The sequence below is a fragment of the Pelobates fuscus genome, chromosome 4, assembly GCF_036172605.1.
Source record: "Pelobates fuscus isolate aPelFus1 chromosome 4, aPelFus1.pri, whole genome shotgun sequence".
NCBI lineage: Eukaryota > Metazoa > Chordata > Amphibia > Anura > Pelobatidae > Pelobates > Pelobates fuscus.
The window spans coordinates 224131934-224148981 of NC_086320.1; the positions used below are offsets into that span (position 1 = coordinate 224131934).

Below are 17048 nucleotides of genomic sequence, written 5' to 3' on the forward strand. Positions count from 1 at the left end.
ATCACACTAGCTGCCTGTAGGGTCTTTGCAGCCGTATGGTTTAAAACAAAATTCCCGACATTGCAATATGTTTTAACAAAATGACAACGCGGTAATGAATTAATTTACCTCAAAGGTGAGGTGTTCACACGCATCATTTTCTTCTATGGGATCCCTAGAAAGAATTTACCTCCAATAATTTTTAAAATGGCTGTAACAAACTCTCTGGGTAAATTGCGCATAGCGGTACCAATTTTCATTCTCTTCTTCCTCTCCTTTTCCTTCTCGTAATTTATTTCTCCTACATTTTTTCTAATAATTATGAGAACAATACACAGATCTTGTACATATCGTTTCAGTAATGGACAAAGTGAGGAAAAGTAATAGGTTTCATACTTAACCCCTTATGGACACGTGACATGTCATGATTACCTTTTTTATTCCAGAAGTTTGGTCCTTAAGGCGTTAAAGTATTCTAAACTCAGCTTCTGAACATATCATATTTTATTGTTAGCATAACATTTAATTACTCTCTTCTTTTTGATATATTCGTTAATTTAACATGTTATGTGTCTAATCCAAGACTGTTTGTTTATTCTGTATAATTTGTACTCTGTATTTTGACGTCCGCCTCTTGAATAAAGAATTTAGAAAAAAAAATATGCAGGGCTTTTTTTCCATTAAATGTATGTTTAAAAAGGCGTCTGCAATTTAATGATTGTGAAATGCTTTTTCTGTGTTATATAGATTTTGAGAAATATACTGTGGAATTGCATAAACGGTAAGTTTATTTTTATATATTTGCTTATTTACATTAAAAAATATATATTTTACTGTATATATCTTTCTTTTACTGTAATGTGTTTTTTTTAATATATGTGTAATGTTATATAAAAACCACATTACAGTAAAATACATATATTGTAAAATATGTGTGTGTGTGTGTATATATATATATATATATATATAATATATATATATATTTTAAGATCTCATATTCAGTAGCACTGTAACGGCACCCCCAGGCATAAAGGGTTTAAACCGCCGTTTAGGAGATCTTCCCCTTCCAGAGATACAGGCACAGCTACTGCAGAACACCAAACTCCCGAACTGGATACAAAATAGCACTCCAACTCCCGAACTGGAACCTCACTAATAGCTGCTAGCAGACGAACAGGAAAAACAGACAATCAGCTACACTCCTGGCAATCAGTCTCTAACAGCATACAGTGAATCCCCTCAAGAACGAGACAGAGCTCCGTGTTGAGGGTCAAGCAGTGGTCTGTTTTAATTAACACTCACAGACTTTTATGCAAGTCCCCATGCAAGGGGACATCCCACAGGGAGGGACAACATGTAACCCCGTACAGTAAAACATAAAACACACCCAGCACAAACACATAAAATCCTCCCCTCCTGCCCGTGATATAATTACTGAACACAATGGGTTAATGTAATTTATCACAGGCAGGAAAAATACCGTTTTTACAGCATATTCATAACTTCTAAAATATACATCACATTCACATAAAATTATATATTCACAATCAATCCATTCAGGGAAACAACATGTCAAAAAATGGCATGAATCAGACCAGGGGTTCAGAAGTTAGTAAAGTATCTTTTGGGGCCTGGCTGGCAGCATGGCTATCTGGCCCAAACCGGTTTTACAGAGCCCTCTATCCTGGAGACAATGGGTAAAATAATCCAATTATATCCAGGGATAGAGGCAGACTCCATTGAGCACATGTTACCAGTAAAACACAAAAGGATAGAAAAATACTCCTATCATACTGAATTGAACGGGCCAAATCTCCCAGGGTCCATAGTCACAGGGCAAGAGGCGGGCAACCAGGCTCCTCCAATGCAATGTGGCGAGATTGGTCTCGTCACAAGCACTATGTAGACACTATGTATAAATAATCTCTATTTTTTTAAAGGGTAAAGAACATGTATTCTCGTTATTTTTCTTTTTGTATTTGTCCAGTGTCTTAGTTTAGTCTATTAATTCTTGGCGAGTAATTGTAGGGAAAAAAATCTAATTTTAATCAAACAGGGTTTCTCTCCAAGAAGTAATAAAGCAAAATGAGACACTGTCTGTCTGTCTAACTTCTTGTGTCTGTTATGGCAATATATTGTGCTTGACTTATCCAGCACAACCATTTGTGAAAGGTTAAACACTGAATAATAGTCTTAAAGTGTCCACATCATGGCCCCCATGACTAAGGCACAGATTATACTCTTCCTTATCCATACCAAGTCAATCAAGCCGTAGACGGCTGTGAGCCTCCTATCTAACTAATGCTTTGTCATTAGCACAAGCAGCACATAGGGGCTGCTGGGGCGCTTGCTTAGCATTAAACCATTAAAGGGACACTCCAGAACCCTAATGCACTAAAGTTTGCTGAAGTGTTCTATGTGTGAAGTGTGTGCCTTTTTTTTTTTTCTTTCTATTTTACAAAAAAAGTGCAAAGTTTAACAGAAATCGTCACTTTTATAAAATGACCTTGTTACACCCCTATGGTTGACAATCAGACAACCAGTACTTTTACTTCCTGGTTGCTTAGCTTATTGGAGCAAAATGTTAAGAGGCAGACAATTGCCTAGAGCACCTGCATTGCGAAGTCTGTATTTGGGACAGTCACAGAAAGTCTAGGCTGGGTTCTAAGCGAACAGCTTGCAAAAGGCTGAAGATGAGATCTGCAGCATTTGCAAGCTGTTTCTAGAATGTCATAATACATGCATGTTTTAATTTTAAATATATCTGCAAAACAGTGATTATTTAGTTTGGACAGTGGAGTGTCCATTTAAAAAAAAAAGAAGAAAAAACACTCAATGGAAGGACATTGCCAGGGGACCCCAAACACTATAAACACTTTAAAAAGATACATGTGTAGTGTAAAAGCAACCCTTTCATGGAGGCATAAGACAGATTTTATTAGTAATTTTGTTTGTTTCCATAAACTTATGAATTCGTCCTAAAAAGTTCTAATTTATATTCTCTTTTATTTTGTAGATTAACTGCAAGGAATAAGAAGGTATGCTTTTTTGTAATTTTTTTTTTTTCTTTCTTTCTTTATGTAAACTACTGCCAAATACTGTCAGACTCTAATGAGTTTGTTTATTAAAAAAGTGAAATTAAAATTCTCAATTTAGGCTGGAATAGTCAAGCTGTGACTACAATAGACTTGGTGAAATTTTCCAAATCTTCTTGTGCGTATAGTTACATTTGAATCATATTAAAGGGAAACTAACCACTTCTTGGTTGTCTCTTTTAGTTCTTGAAACAATATATTATAATTTCTGGCCACCCAATATTTGAATCAAAGTTAATCTCTAATCCCAAATATTTTATTTAAATATTCTAAATAATCTTTTAATTTGGTTTTAAAATTTCAGTTTGAATAGGTGAGAGATTACAAAATAAAGTCTGTTTTTTGTAAATCTTTTTTTTTTTTTTTTTTAATTTATAAGATTGATATAAGAACACCGGTATAACATTACCAATACAGGGAGATACAGTGTATACAATTGTTCAGTGAAAAGACCATATCATAAAAACATCCTTATTTCAATACTCCATTTTATACATTTTTCGTAAACATTCCTGACCAGTAATTGGTTGTCTGTTTGATTTGCTTTTGGCTAGACCCTTGGGCGTTGAACCACCTTAATTAGGTATGGTCACACACAGAATAATTATTCTTTTTTTTGGTGAATCTCTTTTATTGGTGTAACATGAGAAGATAGGCATAAGTATACATTCATGTACGTTAGTGTGGACTCGCAGGTCCCAAATGCACGGTATAGAGTAAGGTTGCATTCAGATAGAATAGTCAGCGCATTAAATTTATACATCGTATTGAAGAATTTGGTAAAGCATATGTAGTACTATGAGCATCACGTGACAGTGGATGTCATCGGTTTTCTTTTGCGGTGGTCCGTACCTCAAGAGGTCAATTTTTAATACACCATATGTCTAGGGGGTACCAGTGGAGTTTCACCTGAGGCGTAGTGAGGAGTGGTGCCGTAGTGGGACATGAGTTAGGTCGGGTATAACCGGACTATGAGTGTGTGATAATGGTCATAAAGTCCGGTGTCGGTCCATCGACCGTGTCGGCCACTCATTTGTCTGGTGTGCGAAGGTCCCTAGGCTGTCAAAAAGGGTCCCATTAGGTAGTGGAGTGGGGTAAACAAGGTGCCCATTGTTCGTTTTCCTAATGTGTGGTCTTTACCGATGTGATGGTGTATCTTTATAGTTAGTGTGTCCGAGTGATGTGTACGTAGTAGTTTAATCCTCAGATAGAAAGCTAGAATAAATGGATAGAGAGAGGAAGAGTTGGAAAAGAGCATTAGAATAGAAGAACCACCCCCAGATCTGGGTGTAGGAGGGTCAGTAAGTGTGGGAAGGGTAGGAGTAGGTAAGTCCCGCTCGGCCAGGAGTTCCTTTTCGCGTCTTTAACGGTTATGTGAAATAAATGTGAACCATGGCCGCCAGAGCTCCGAATGTCTGTCCCCCCTACCAAGCAGCGAGGCCCGAATTGCTTCAGCTCCCTGAATATCTTCTACTCTACGGATCCATTCCTCCAATTTGGGGGTCTCAGTTTTCTTCCAGTATTGCGGGATCAATGCTTTGGCCGCATTGAGTAGGTGGCGTAGGATCGATTAATTTTTATTTTTTTTGTATCCAGCAAGTGACATTGTGGAGACATGCAGAAGGGATAGCGCTGCCGTCCATTCCGTTGTCTCTCCCAGGATGTCTATTATCTTGTTCCTGATCATGTCCCAGTAAGGGACTATGAGGCGACAATCCCACCAAATATGCAAGAGTGTGCCCCTTTCCTCTAGGCATCTCCAGTATATTGGGGGTGTCGTTTGGAAGATCCTATGAAGCAGTGCGGGTGTCCGGTACCATAGTGCTAGCAGTTTATAATTTGTCTCCTGGTATTGAGTACTGATGGAGCTCTTATGGTGCCAGAAGAGTGCGGCTTCCCATTGCTGTGATGTAAAGGAGGTGCCTAATAACGTCTCCCATTGTCTGCGGAAAACATTATTCTCTTCCAAGTGTCCCGTCAGCAGATGTTGGTAGAGGGTGGAGATATTGTGTCTCAGTGATGAGCCTCTCTCGCATCTCCTTTTGAACCATGTGAGGTCCCTGTGTAGGTTTTCCCTGTTGCGTTCGTTGTTATAGAAGTGTTTTACTTGCATATAGTGTAGCGTGAGTAGTGATGTACGGGGCGAGTTGCCTAGTAGGGAGTCCAAGGATCTCAGGGCCCCATTACGCAGAACCGTGGAGATGGGAACATGGGTGCGGCCCTCTGCAAATGGCCACGTTCGCGATGGGAAGCCTCCGCCTATCGCCGGGTTGTGGGTGATGGGGAGTAGGGGACTGGGTGTGGGCGAAATATGTGGTAGGTTTCTCAAGGATTTCCAGCTGATGAGTGTTTGTGTTACAATGCCGTCTGGGTCATCCTTGTCAACGACCGGGGGGGTACCTGCCCATTTAGCGCAGTTCAGGTGTGCTTCTTGCCCGTCTCTGGTCAGAGTCGCCCACTGTTTCTGGTGCGTGTCCGCATGCCATTCCAGGATGCGTTGGAGGACCGTGGCCTGGTGGTATATTTTAAAGTCCGGTAATGCTAGTCCCCCGCGACATCGTGGTAAGCAAAGTAGATCGTGTCGGAGCCTCGACCTCTCCCCTTTCCAGATATAGCGGATAACCGCCGATCTTAGTGTGGTGAAGAATTGTGCGGGCACCGCCCAAGGGAGAGTCTGGAATGCGTATAAGAGCCTGGGCAGGACATTAATTTTAAGGACTGCTATCCGTCCAAACCATGAAATGTGCGGGTAGGCCCACCTCTCTAAGTCCGCCAGGATCGTCTTCAGGAGTGGAGGGAAGTTTTGGGGGTATAGGTCGTTCGGATTTGATGTGAGCCATGTCCCGAGATACTTCATTTTATCCGGGCACCAGCGGAAGGGGAACAGGGTATCTAGGGCCCAGTATTCATCGTCCGGGACGGTGATGTTGAGTACCTCACACTTGGAGAGATTGAGTTTGAAACCCGATATGGTGCCGAATTGTTCAAGTGCGGCCATCAAGCACGGCATGGTGGTTCTGGGGGAGGAAATGAAGAACAGGAGGTCGTCCGCGTAGGCGGCCACTTTATGTTCCACCCCTTGCCATGAGAATCCCCGTATGTCCAGATGTTGTCTGACAGTTTGGAGCCATGTTCTAAAGACATGGCAAACCGCAGGGGTGACAACGGGCATCCCTGCCTCGTGCCGTTTGAAATTGCGAAGTCCGTTGTGAGCGCCCCGTTCACTCGTACTGTGGCCCGTGGATTGTGGTATAGCGCCCGTATCCATGTGAGGAGTCTCTGTCCCATCCCCATTTTATCAAGGGTGGCAAGCATGTATCGCCACTTCACTCGATCGAACGCCTTTTCAGCGTTTGTGGAGAGGAGAAGGAGGGGATGTCGCTGCGTACGTGCTCGATGTTGTATTGCGAACACTCTCAGGGTATTATCTCGGGTCTCCCGGCCGGGGATGAATCCCGATTGGGTCACACACAGAATAATAGTGTAAAGTCTTATTGGTGCATGAGATCCCGTACATCACTGTACCATTTAAGACACCGTTTTTGTTGTTTTAAAAGTATTTACCAGCCCCAGACGGGATTAGAAGAATATAGTGAGAACGAAGTAGAAAAAGGAAGAAAGGGCGAGAAAGCAGAGGTTGATTAACAGATGTGGAGATGGTGAGCGGTGGTCAGGGCTGCCATCAGAAATTTTGGGGCCCCTGACAAAGCACAAGGTCTGGGCCCCCCCTCCCCCGCCCCCTCCCTCCCGGGCCCGCCCACGCCCTACCTAGTCTGCTGACAATGATGCGGGACTGAATGTGGTGTGTATAGTGGAAGTGAATTAGAATGTGTGTAATGGATGTAGTGTTTGTGTGTATTAGATACTGTTTGTGCAGTGAATGCAGAGTGTGTGTTTGTGTAGTGGATGCAGTGTGTATAGTGAACGCAGAGTGTGTTTGAGTAGTGGATGTAGTGTGTGTACAGTGATGTAGTGTGTGTTTGTGTAGTGGATGTAGTGTTTGTATGTACTAGATGAAATGTGTTTAGTGGCTGCAGTGTCTGTAGTGGATGTAGTGTGTGTATTAGACGCAGTGTCTGTGTATAGTGAATGCAGAGTGTTTCAATTTGTGGTGGATGTAGTGTGTGTACTGTGAATACAGGATGTTTGTGTAGTGGATGCTGTGTGTACAGTTAATGCAGAGTGTGTGTCAGTATAGTGAATCCAGAGTGTGTGCATAGTTTAGTGAATGCAGAGTGTGTGTTAGTGTTTAATGAATGCAGAGTGTGTGTTAGTGTGTAGTGAATGCAGTGTGTCAGTGTAATGAATATAGTGTGTGTGTTAGTGCAGTGAATGCAGAGTGTGTGTAAATGTGTAGTGAATGCAGAGTGTGTTAATGTGTAGTGAATGCAGAGTGTGTGTTAATGTGTAGTGAATGCAGAGTGTGTGTTAATGTGTAGTGAATGCAGAGTGTGTGTTAATGTGTAGGGAATGCAGAGTGTGTGTTAATGTGTAGGGAATGCAGAGTGTGTGTTAATGTGTAGGGAATGCAGAGTGTGTGTTAATGTGTAGGGAATGCAGAGTGTGTGTTAATGTGTAGGGAATGCAGAGTGTGTGTTAATGTGTAGGGAATGCAGAGTGTGTGTTAATGTGTAGGGAATGCAGAGTGTGTGTTAATGTGTAGGGAATGCAGAGTGTGTGTTAATGTGTAGGGAATGCAGAGTGTGTGTTAATGTGTAGGGAATGCAGAGTGTGTGTTAATGTGTAGGGAATGCAGAGTGTGTGTTAATGTGTAGGGAATGCAGAGTGTGTGTTAATGTGTAGTGAATGCAGAGAATGTGTTAGTGTGTAGCGAATGCAGAGTGTGTGTTAGTGTAGTAAATGCACTGTGTTAATGTATAGTGAATGCAGAGGGTGTGTTAGTGTGTAGCGGATGCAGAGTGTGTGTTAGTGTAGTGAATGCAGAGTGTTAATGTGTAGTGAATGCAGCGAGTGTGTGAGTAGTGGATGTAGTGTGTGTTTGTGTAGTGAATGTAGTGTTTGTATGTACTAGATGAAATGTGTTTAGTGGATGTAGTGGATGTAGTGTGTGTATTAGACACAGTGTCTGTGTATAGTGAATGCAGAGTGTTTCAATTTGTGGTGGATGTAGTGTGTGTACTGTGAATACAGGATGTTTGTGTAGTGGATGCTGTGTGCACAGTTGATGCAGAGTGTATGTTAGTGTAGTGAATGCAGAGTGTGTGCATAGTTTAGTGAATGCAGAGTGTGTGTTAGTGTGTAATAAATGCAGAGTGTGTGTTAGGGTGTAGTGAATGCAGAGTGTGTCATTGTAATGAATGTAGTGTGTGTGTTAATGTGTAGTGAATGCAGAGAGTGTGTTAATGTGTAGTGAATGCAGAGAGTGTGTTAATGTGTAGTGAATGCAGAGAGTGTGTTAATGTGTAGTGAATGCAGAGAGTGTGTTAGTGTAGTGAATGCAGAAAGTGTGTTAGTGTAGTGAATGCAGAGAGTGTGTTAATGTGTAGTGAATACAGAGAGTGTGTTAGTGTGTAGCGGATGCAGAGTGTTAATGTGTAGTGAATGCAGAGAGTGTGTTAGTGTGTAGCGGATGCAGAGTGTGTGTTAGTGTAGTGAATGCAGAGTGTGTTAATGTGTAGCGAATGCAGAGAGTGTGTTAGTGTAGTGAATGCAGAAAGTGTGTTAGTGTAGTGAATGCAGAGAGTGTGTTCATGTGTAGTGAATGCAGAGAGTGTGTTAGTGTGTAGCGGATGCAGAGTGTGTGTTTGTGTAGTGAATGCAGAGAGTGTGTTAGTGTGTAGCGGATGCAGAGTGTGTGTTAGTGTAGTAAATGCAGAGTGTTAATGTGTAGTGAATGCAGAGAGTGTGTTAGTGTGTAGCGGATGCAGAGTGTGTGTTAGTGTAGTGAATGCAGAGTGTGTTAATGTGTAGCGAATGCAGAGTGTGTGTCAGTATAGTGGATGCAGTGAGTGTGTTAGTGTGTAGTGTATGCAGAGTGCATGTTGTATTAGTGAATGCAGTGTGTGTATTGTATTAGTGTATGCAGTGTGTTTGTTGTGTTAGTGTATGCAGTATGTATGTTGTGTTAGTGTATGCAGTATGTATGTTGTGTTAGTGTATGCAGTGTGTGTGTTAGTGTATGCAGTGTGTGTGTTAGTGTATGCAGTGTGTGTTGTATTAGTGTATGCAGTGTGTGTTGTGTCAGTGTATGCAGAGTGTGTTGTGTCAGTGTATGCAGAGTGTGTTGTGTCAGTGTATGCAGAGTGTGTTGTGTCAGTGTATGCAGTGTGTTGTGTCAGTGTATGCAGAGTGTGTTGTGTCAGTGTATGCAGAGTGTGTTGTGTCAGTGTATGCAGAGTGTGTTGTGTCAGTGTATGCAGAGTGTGTTGTGTCAGTGTATGCAGAGTGTGTTGTGTCGGTGTATGCAGAGTGTGTTGGTGTATGCATAGTGTGTTGTGTTGGTGTATGCAGAGTGTGTGTGTTGTGTTAGTGTATGTAGTGTGTGTGTGTTGTGTTATTGTATATAGTGTGTGTGTGTTGTGTCAGTGTATGCAGTGTGTGTGTTGTGTCAGTGTATGCAGTGTGTGTGCTGTGTCAGTGTATGTAGTGTGTGTTGTGTCAGTGTATGCAGTGTGTGTGTGTGTGTTGTGTCAGTGTATGCAATGTGTGTGTGTGTGTGTTGTGTCAGTGTATGCAATGTGTGTGTGTTGTGTCAGTGTATGTAGTGTGTGTGTGCTGTGTCAGTGTATGTAGTGTGTGTGTGTGTGTGTTGTGTCAGTGTATGCAGTGTGTGTGTGTTGTCAGTGTATGCAGTGTGTGTGTGTTGTCAGTGTATGCAGTGTGTGTGTGTTGTCAGTGTATGCAGTGTGTGTGTGTTGTGTCAGTGTATGCAGTGTGTGTGTGTGTGTGTGTGTTGTGTCAGTGTATGCAGTGTGTGTGTGTGTGTTGTGTCAGTGTATGCAGTGTGTGTGTGTGTGTTGTGTCAGTGTATGCAGTGTGTGTGTGTGTGTTGTGTCAGTGTATGCAGAGTGTGTGTGTTGTGTCAGTGTATGCAGAGTGTGTGTGTTGTGTTAGTGTATGTAGTGTGTGTGTGTTGTGTTATTGTATATAGTGTGTGTGTGTGTTGTGTCAGTGTATGCAGTGTGTGTGCTGTGTCAGTGTATGTAGTGTGTGTTGTGTCAGTGTATGCAGTGTGTGTGTGTGTGTTGTGTCAGTGTATGCAGTGTGTGTGTGTGTGTTGTGTCAGTGTATGCAATGTGTGTGTGTGTGTGTGTGTGTTGTGTCAGTGTATGCAATGTGTGTGTGTTGTGTCAGTGTATGTAGTGTGTGTGTGCTGTGTCAGTGTATGTAGTGTGTGTATGTGTGTTGTGTCAGTGTATGCAGTGTGTGTGCTGTGTCAGTGTATGCAGTGTGTGTGTGTTGTGTCAGTGTATGCAGTGTGTGTGTGTGTGTTGTGTCAGTGTATGCAGTGTGTGTGTGTGTGTTGTGTCAGTGTATGCAGTGTGTGTGTGTGTGTGTTGTGTCAGTGTATGCAGTGTGTGTGTGTGTGTTGTGTCAGTGTGTGTGTGTGTGTTGTCAGTGTATGCAGTGTGTGTGTGTGTTGTGTCAGTGTATGCAGTGTGTGTGTGTGTGTGTGTGTTGTCAGTGTATGCAGTGTGTGTGTGTGTAAATGTGCTGGGGTGTGGGGGAGGGGGGGGCATTTTAACATAATAAAAAAAAAAAAAAAATTAAATTGTTTCTCCCCCCTCCCTGCTTACCTGTGTCTAGGGAGGGGGGAGATTCCATCCCTGGTGGTCCGGTGGCATGGTGGGGCCCCCCGGCTTCCCAGTTACCGCAGAGGGGGCCCAGGCAGCACACAGCCTCTTCTCTTCTCTCCTCCAATAACTCTCGCGAGACCCGCGGAGCGTTGCCATGGCAACCGGGTCTCGCGAGAGTTATTAGCAGAAACGAGAAGAAGAGAAGCTGTGCGCTGCCTGGGCCCCCTCTGCGGTAACTGGGAAGCCGGGGGCCCGGGGCTGCACACATAGATAGCGATATTCGCTATCTATGTGTGCAGAGAGGGAAAGTGGGGCCCAGGACTGCCAGAGCAGTCCGGGCCCCCCAGGGCCGCCGGGCCCGTGACAACTGTCACGGTTGTCACCCCCTGATGGCGGCCCTGGCGGTGGTGTTGCGATCAGTCCAGATGGGCTCATCTGGTATGCAGGCGGGAAAGGGGTCAGACCCTGCCTTTTATTTTTGTAATGCATACAAGCTTAAAATTATTTTTTTGTGAAAGAATGGACAATATGATAAGGTATAGCAGCTAGGCACAAAACATCATGAAACAATTCACCATTTTTGTAATTTATAAAGTGAAATCTATGCATATATGTCGTGGCTATAGAGACTAATAGATCGTAGAGAGGAGGTACAGATCAACATGCAGTACAAGGCTGCCCTTCAGGCCAGGAGGTTCGGCGCATGGTCATATCAGGTTGAATGCTCCTTGAGCACAGGATGACATGCAAGCCTCTGCCTGGGAATCATGAACACTGCAATCTCCTGCAGTTGGATCAAAATTATTCTGCAGACAGTTCTACAGAGCCTTGGGTAGAAGATCACTTTCATCCCCTCTAACTAAAGGGGGACTAACAACTGAAATTACTAGTACCAAATCTACAACTCTCCCTGCAGACGTACTTACTAACCAGAGCATAAGCAAACTAATGGTTGATCTATGGGAAAATTAAAAATGATCTGAAGCAAACATATCTGAATTGATCAAAGAAATCTATATTAAACTCAAAGATGGCAGAGCAAGTTAACAAACTAGAGAAAATTCAAACAGAAGTTTCTCTTCTACAAACACAAAATCTCACATTGAAAAAACAGTTAAAAGAAATTGACAAAGTCGGTTGGGCCTGACTAACATGGAGGAGAGACATGTTTTCTAAATTAACTATCTCTTCAACCCCATATTGCTTCTGAGTGTAAAATTCCACCAGAAATAATTTTAATGCTTTGTTTGAGGAGCTCACATTATGCATGTGTCTGTACTCCATGATGGCCAGACCCTGCCCCTCCCCGCCCTACATTGCTCCTTTAATGGTACACTCTCCTTTGCCCAGGGAGGGTGGAATTCTCATCCTTGAAGTGGATGCTTGACATGCTGCATTCACCCTGCAACACAGATCAGGGCAGCCCCACTGGCATGATGTTACTTACTGCAGAACCAGCCACACTGAGATGCCTCGATCAGCGCCACAGGGAGGCGACAGGCACACACCGGTACACGTACAGACAGGCACACTCAGACCCTGCCTTTATATGCGTCTTACTGTGAGTCGACTGAACCTGGGTCTGCATTCACGTGGATTCGGCTTGGCATCCCACCCATTCTTCCCACCTCTCCCGTAAAGCTATCTTTTTATTCAAAAAAATGGCTCAAATGGGCCATCTTTTCGTACCGACCATTAAGAGATACTTGTTGCACCACCTCCTTTTTATCAGGAGCTTTAGAAGATTTCCAACCTCTAGCTATCAGTAAGTTCGCAGCTACTAATTGTAAGGCTACGTGAAATGCTAAGATCCCTTGTTTCGTGAGATTGTCTGGGAATATGAATAGGAGAAAAAGCTCACCTGACATCTTTTATTGGTTTGTTTAAGACTTCAGAGATCAGGGTTGCTAACATCTTCCAAAAGGGAACATTCTCTGTGGCGCATCTCCAGCATCTGTCTGATGCATTTGAGAACATGTGGGCTAAGCATGCCGACACCAAGTACCATCTGGTTGCCATCTTGCTTATTAGTTCTACATGTGAGGTACACAGAGTGTATGGTTTTGACCAGGCGGCATTGGGTATCTCATGACCCAAATCTCTTTCCTACTCCTTTGTGTACCTAGGTATGGGATGTTCAGCGTCCCACAGTAATGTTTCATAGCAAGCTAATATAACTATTTTTTGGTGTTATTTCTGTGCTGATTTACTCTATGATCAACATAGTGGCCACTATGGAAAGGGCGGGGGATCGTGTCTGTTTGATTTTCTTCAATAGGGATTTTAGTTGTAAGTAGGGTAAGTAACCCGTGTTGGGCAGATCATGTGTTGATCTGAGGTGAGAGTAAGGCGTCAGGTGCTCTCTGCTCCATATTTGGTGGAGAAATTTTAGTCCCCTGCTTTCCCATCCGCTGCTGTCAAATGTGGGAAGGAAGTATTTAAAGCTTCAAAGTGGAGTGGCTAACGAAACCAGACTCAAGGAGGGGAATTTGTCCTTGTGGTCATCCCATGCCTGTAGCATCACAGATGTAGTGGGCAGCATGTTTTGCATTTTTCAATGTAATGGTTTGGGTACCCAAAATAAGTAGTGAATCTCCTCTGTCAATGACCAATGTGATTCAATGTCTTCCCAGGGGGGTTTAGTCTTGGTGTCCTGTGCCCTGATGGCATGATTGAGAAGCGTAGGCGTGTATGTCAAGTCTACCCACTCCCCCGTCATCTAGTTTTCTGGTGGCAGTGGACTTTGGAATACAAGCCTTTTCGGCGTCCGGTAATGAATCTGTCAATGTGTTGTTGTAGTTGGGTAAAATAGGATCTTGGGACGTCTACAGGCAAAGAATGGAATAGAAATTGGAGTTTAGGGAGTAGCATCCTCCTTAAGGCTGCAATTCGGACCATACATGATGACAAAAAAAAAATTGATGTCATCTAGATTTTTATTTATTATTATTAGTGACATTTATATTGCGCCAACAGATTCCGTAGCGCTTTACAATATTATTATTATTATTAATAGGACAATTACAAGACAACTACAGGGATAATGGGGGGCGGGGCCGGGCGGCCATGCCGGCAGGCTGGTAGCCACAATAGCTCCAGGGGAACTCGACGACTAATGGGCAAAAAAATCACCAAAACCAGCCTGGAACCCTCTGAGAGTGAGCGATACCTGGTCCTGGAGTGTCCCGGTGCAGCTGGAGCACCTGAGAACGGGTGGACCGGGTCCTGGTGAGATGCTGCCTCGCTCTCCATCCCGGTATTGTCTGGAAATGGCGCCGGCTGCGGGGTTCCCGGCCACGTTCACCCCCCCCCCCCCCTCTGGGCCGGTGGGGGTATCCCAGCCCCCACCGGTCAGGCAACATCCTTGCAGAGCTTTTTAGGTGACTCAGCGCTGACAGCCACCACGCGGCCCGGAGAAATGGCCGATGGAGAAGCACCTGCCGACCGAAGAAGAAGGCGTGCTGAAAGAGCACCAGCGGCATTTGGCCCGAGCCACGACCACCCAGGGTACTCATATACACGTCGGGGCAGCAGCGGGGACCTGCGGCTCTGCCGACCACCCACACTGCAAGTAGGCCCACCCAGCGCCTATCTAAACCGAGCGCGCCTCACCAGAGTTCCCTATAATGCACACCGAGGACCAACACGGAGGCAGTGCCCAAACGATTACCCCAGTACAGTGGGGCCCAGCAAAGCATCATACTCATGCCCGCGTACCAGCAGGGAAGGAAAACCCACAGAGATCCGCAGACACTCTGACCTGCAGTGGGTCCCAAGAACGTTAAAGGGACACTATAGTCACCTGAACAACTACAGCTTAATGTATTTGTTCAAGTGAGATCTATAGCTCCCTGCAGGCAATCTAATGTAAACCCTGTATTTTCAGAGAAAATACAGTGTTTACATTGATTGATAGGAATACCTCCAGTGGCCGTCACTCAGACGGCCACTAGAGGCACTTCTATCATGCAGGGCCCTAAAAAGGCCCTGTACACGTCAGACGTTTGAAAATACGTCTGACGTGTGCAGGAGAGAGAAGGCACTGTGTGCGCGCCTTCTCTCTCCAGCCTGTCAGCAGAGGAGGGGGGCGGGCAAAGACCGCGAGCTGAGCTGTCAGTCAGCTCAGCTCGCGGCCGCTCACACCGCGCGCATGCGCGGTAGTGAGCTGAGGACTTTAGAGGGCGGCATGAATGCCGCCCTCTGAAGTCTGTGCGCATGTGTGGCGAAGCCGCGCATGCGCACAAGGGAGCAATGACGCTTCCAAATGTAAGCGTCTGATTGCTCCCTGCTCGCGCCCGCCTATTTCGTCATTTTGACGAAATAGGGGGCGCGGCTTCACGAGGCTCCCGGCCCTGGAACGAGGTGAGTAAACAGGGGCTGCCTGGAGAGTCCCTTTAAGGACACAGAGGTGTTATACGAGGACTAATTAAATCCTGGAAAAAAGGACACTGCCTACCATCATCCCTTACACCAAACTGATAGGTACCCCAGCTCCTTACGACAGACGGCAACTAAAGCAGAAGCTACTGGACCAATTGCTGATAGCCGTGACAACAGGGACTCTGGCTATGGTTACAACCAAACAGACATGTCCACCACTGGTACTATAACTGAGGCTGCAGTTAGAGATAGTATTGATGCCCTAATGTAGACAACAACTTAGCAAGCCACAACCTGCCTGGTGGCATAATATCTCCTTATTTGAATACTCACCTTAAGTTAAGCTATTGTTCCATATAAGCATAAGCCTGTATAACTGCAATTTATTAACTTGCCTGATGAAACCTAGGTCTTAAGCGAACCTATAATGAAACGTCCTGAAACATTAGCCTGCGTAACCAATCACCCTCCCTCCCTCCCCCCCCCCCCCCCCCCCCCGCTTCAAGTTTCTCATGAAAATAAGCTGATCAATGTACAGGATAGCCATGTAACTACAATGTAAGAGCGAATTTAAAAAAAACTTAAACATGTGCATTTCTTTTATGTGACATGACTCTGTACAATTGCATGTATATCTTGGTTGGCTCTGCTGTCGTGGCATTGTGGACCGTATTGTATTTTCTCTGCACGGAAAAATAAAGAATTAAAAACAAAACAAAAAACTACAGGGATGATAGGTTGAAGAGGACCCTGCTCAAACGAGCTTACATTCTATAGTAGGTGGGGAGGTGGGGTGTAAAATACAATAGGACAGGAATTCACAATCAAATAAGGGGAGAGTGAGGCAGAGCTGGAGGTTACAGTAGAGTGCTGCCCTTTAGGAGAGAGCAAGAGACAGGTATGTAAGGTAGAGGATACTCTGGGAGGCCATAAGTTTTCTTAAAGCGATGGGTTTTTAGGCACTTCTTAAAAGATGCAAGGCAAGAGGAGAGTCCATAGGAAGGGAGCTGCCCGTGAGAAGTCCTGCAAGCGTGAGTTGGCCGTACGGGTGCGAACAACACACAGGAGAAGGTCACGGGCAGAGTGGAGAGACCGAGAAGGGGCATACCTATGGATCTGTGAGGAGATATAAGAGGGGCTAGAATTGTTCAGTGCTTTATAGGTGTGAATTAGTACCTTGAATTGATTCCTAAAGGATACAGGAACCCAATGTAAGAGGGGTAAGGTGTGAGAGAACCAACTAGAGAGGAAAATCAGTCTGGCGGCAGCATTCATTATGGACTGTAGCGGTGCAGTACGGCTTTTGGGAAGACTAATTAGGAAAGGGTTACAATAATCCATGCAGGAAATTACTAGAGCATGGACAAGCTCTTTGGTAGCATCTTGTATAAGAAAGGTGCGGGTGCAGGCTATGTTTCGAAGATGGAATCTACAGGATTTGGCAACATACTGGATGTGAGGCTCAAAGGTGAGGCCAGAATCAAGTATGACGCCAAGACAGCGCGCTTGCAAGGATTGACTTATGTGAATACCACTAACTTGAAGGGAGAGCGAAAGAGGAGGAAAGACAAGGAGCTCAGTTTTAGAGAGATTGAGTTTCAGAAAGCGGGAGGACATCCAGTCAGAGATGACACGTTGAAGGACGGCAGTGACACATTGCAGGACGGCAGGAGAGATATATCTGGGTGTCTTCAGCGTACAGGTGATAGTGGAATCCAAAAGAGGTAATAAGTTTGCTAAGAGAGACAGTATAAAGCGAAAATAGAAGGGGACCAAGGACAGAGCCTTCGGGGACTCCAACCGAGACAGGACGAGGGGGGGAGGTATCATTAGAAAA

General features: G+C 44.5%; 1 protein-coding gene across 1 annotated transcript in view; it reads left to right on the forward strand.

Moving 5' to 3' along the window:
• The window catches only part of LOC134608799 (uncharacterized), an 82859-nt gene that overhangs the window by 21600 nt on the left and 44211 nt on the right, over positions 1 to 17048 (forward strand). The window contains exons 9-10 of the mRNA XM_063451907.1: positions 727 to 760; positions 2996 to 3017. Coding sequence (XP_063307977.1) covers positions 727 to 760; positions 2996 to 3017 — 56 coding nt within the window. The remainder of the gene's footprint in view (positions 1 to 726; positions 761 to 2995; positions 3018 to 17048) is intronic.